Source organism: Buceros rhinoceros, unplaced genomic scaffold (genome assembly GCF_000710305.1).
Source record: "Buceros rhinoceros silvestris isolate BGI_N320 unplaced genomic scaffold, ASM71030v1 scaffold27781, whole genome shotgun sequence".
Classification (NCBI taxonomy): domain Eukaryota; kingdom Metazoa; phylum Chordata; class Aves; order Bucerotiformes; family Bucerotidae; genus Buceros; species Buceros rhinoceros.
Genome location: NW_010396352.1, coordinates 2,059 through 4,566, shown reverse-complemented (window position 1 = coordinate 4,566; position 2,508 = coordinate 2,059). Strand labels below are relative to the sequence as shown.

The 2,508-nt window shown below is 50.2% G+C and overlaps 1 protein-coding gene across 2 annotated transcripts in view; it reads right to left on the bottom strand.

Annotated features, from left to right (window-relative positions):
- Positions 1 to 441: 441 nt before the first annotated feature.
- LOC104501988 (myosin regulatory light chain 2, smooth muscle minor isoform) overlaps positions 442 to 2,508 on the bottom strand; it is a 3,942-nt gene continuing 1,875 nt past the window's right edge. Inside the window, exon 3 of one of the 2 annotated variants that reach the window (XM_010145890.1) lies at positions 442 to 626. In XM_010145890.1, the coding sequence (XP_010144192.1) occupies positions 454 to 626 (173 nt within the window). In that variant the 3' untranslated portion in view covers positions 442 to 453. The remainder of the gene's footprint in view (positions 627 to 2,508) is intronic. The other variant, XM_010145891.1, reaches the window with a different exon arrangement.

Here is a 2,508-nt window from a genome sequence, read left to right as displayed (position 1 = left end):
TGTGCCGACAGCAGTAAGGGCAGCACAAACAGCAGTGTGCTGACGCGACACATGCTTTATTTTTAAGGCAAAATAGGTAGCGACAATAGGCTGCAAACAGTGCAAAAATATTTACAGTATGATTAGATACACAGTCTGCTTGTAGCGTGAGGATTTCAGTGATGTGCCTACTATCGCAGTGGTTTATTTGACAGGTTACCGTTGGAAACGTGAAATGAATCCAGCTAGGGTGAGTCGCACTGGTGTCCTCCCCTGTGCCTCACGCTCACCGATGTGGTCCCTACGCCTCGGTCACTGTGAGCTGGCCTCTCTCCTGGTTGTATGAGAGAGGAGCAGCCCAGAAGGCTAAAAATGTGCACAGAAGGTCCCAGCAAGAAACAAAGAAAAAAACAGATCCGGAGAAATAAAATTAATGGAGGTGTGAAGCGCATCCGGCAGGTCCCCGGGATTCCCTCAGTCGTCCTTGTCCTTGGCCCCGTGTTTCAGGATGCGCGTGAACTCGATGTAGTTGAAGTTGCCCTTTTTGTCGATGGGCGCCTCCCGGTAGAGCTCGTCCACCTCCTCGTCGGTGAAGCGGTCGCCCATGGTGGTGAGCAGCTCGCGCAGGTAGTCCTCCTGGATGAGCCCTGCAGCGAGACGCAGACAAACACAAGAGAGGATCAGCCAGGGCTTCGAAAGCAGCGTGACAGACCAGACGCGCCCTTAACCACACAGCGTGGACCAGAGGCACCAGCACCACAACTCCTCCTCAACTGAACTCTAAAGCAACGCCTTGAACGCAAAGGGGAAGGGGAGAGGTCTGGTGCATTCCGTACCGATTTCTGATTGCTGGGACCAGGGAACACCTATTGCCATCCACTTCTCCTTGACAGCGCCAGGTGGAAAAACAAGCTGTCACCACCAGCCTCCATGACACAAGCTGTTCTTTTAATTGAATCGTATTTTTCTTGACTTAATTAGATCTGTTTGTGCATCCTCTATCAACTAGTTTCATCTGGGGACAAACTAACGGCTGCTTGGCTCTTCCCTGCTGCACACCCCTGCGGCTGGAGGCAGCGTGCGTGGATGTGGTGTACGGCTGGCAAGGGCCTGGGGAAAGAGGTTCTGACAGACAAGACTTCCAGACAGGATGGAGCAAGTTAACTCGGCAGGGAGGAAGAATGTTCGCTGGGCAGAGGAGCTAGTCAAGAAGTGGTGGGAGACGTTCAGTTATTTGTTTTATGACAAAATAGCAGAGATTTTGGAGGAAATGAACAACCGTACAAAGGGGAGCGGTTGCTACGTATGTTCTGTTAATTCTATTTCACTAGAGGGGCAGAACCACCATCTGCCAAAGAATTCCAGGGAAGTCTAGAGATGAAAACAGGAATGTGTGCAACAAGCAGCAGAGAGAAGAATGCAGAAACTGCTTGACGTGGAAATAAGGCCTACCGTGCCTTTAAATGCACAACAGCTGCTTCATTTGAGGAAAAAAATTGGTTATGGAACTGTAGTTGGAGAAATATCAATAGCAGAACAGAGGAGGGAGAAGCCTGTGACAAAAAAAGAGACACGTAACCTGTGCAGAGCAGCTGGAAATGATATGCAGACACACACATGGACAGGTGCAGTCAACGAGAACGGGACTGAAAACAAGTTCTGCTGTGGGAAAAGAGGTGAGCAACTTAAGAGAGTGGGCAAAAGACAGACCGAGAGCAGGAGGCAGAACTTGTACACGCGTCTCACAGTACGACAGAGGACAGCGGTGCTGAAGCGATCTGGAAATGTGAGTGAAAAGCAACAAGCACAACGACCTCACCCTCATCGAGAGGGTCCCGCCTGTGTCACGCTCTCGCAATAGAGCTACACTGGCGCAGAGCTAGAAGAGCAGGCCTGCAGCACACCGGGAGAGATTCCTGCAGGAATCCCCGTAGGCACGGGGAGATTGTGGAGTGAAACAAGAAAAAATGGTTTGACACGGCTGGAAACGCCTCTGTTCATTTTCAAAAGGCACAAACCAATCAGAGGCCAAACCTGAGAATAAAGTGAACAAAAGCCAAACCTCACCTGGGTTCTACAGAAAAAAACCATACACTACCCAACATGTTTCCTGGCTGAAGCCTGAGGATGACCTAGGACACAAAAGGGGCCGAGGAACCATTATCCCCCAATTATCCCAGCACTAGACTAAACCATTTACGGCTTGGCGCTGAAGGATAATAAAATCAATCTTATCAGTACACGGGGCCTGAACTAGTAACTTATTGTTGACACAGAGGTGAAGGTTACAGTTCAAAAGGACGGGAGCACAATCATTTTCTTCATATCTCCTCCGCGGGCGCTTGTTTTGGTGCGCACAACACCCCCCGCAGCACAGTGACTCGGCTACCTGTGGAGAGACAATCATTAACCTCCTCACCAAACTTCCTCCTCTGGGAGATGGTGAAGAGATTTACCGGGAGAGGGAGGAAGCCAATTACCATTTGAAAAGGCCTCTCCAGCGGAAAGGCTGTTTACCTACACCTCAGC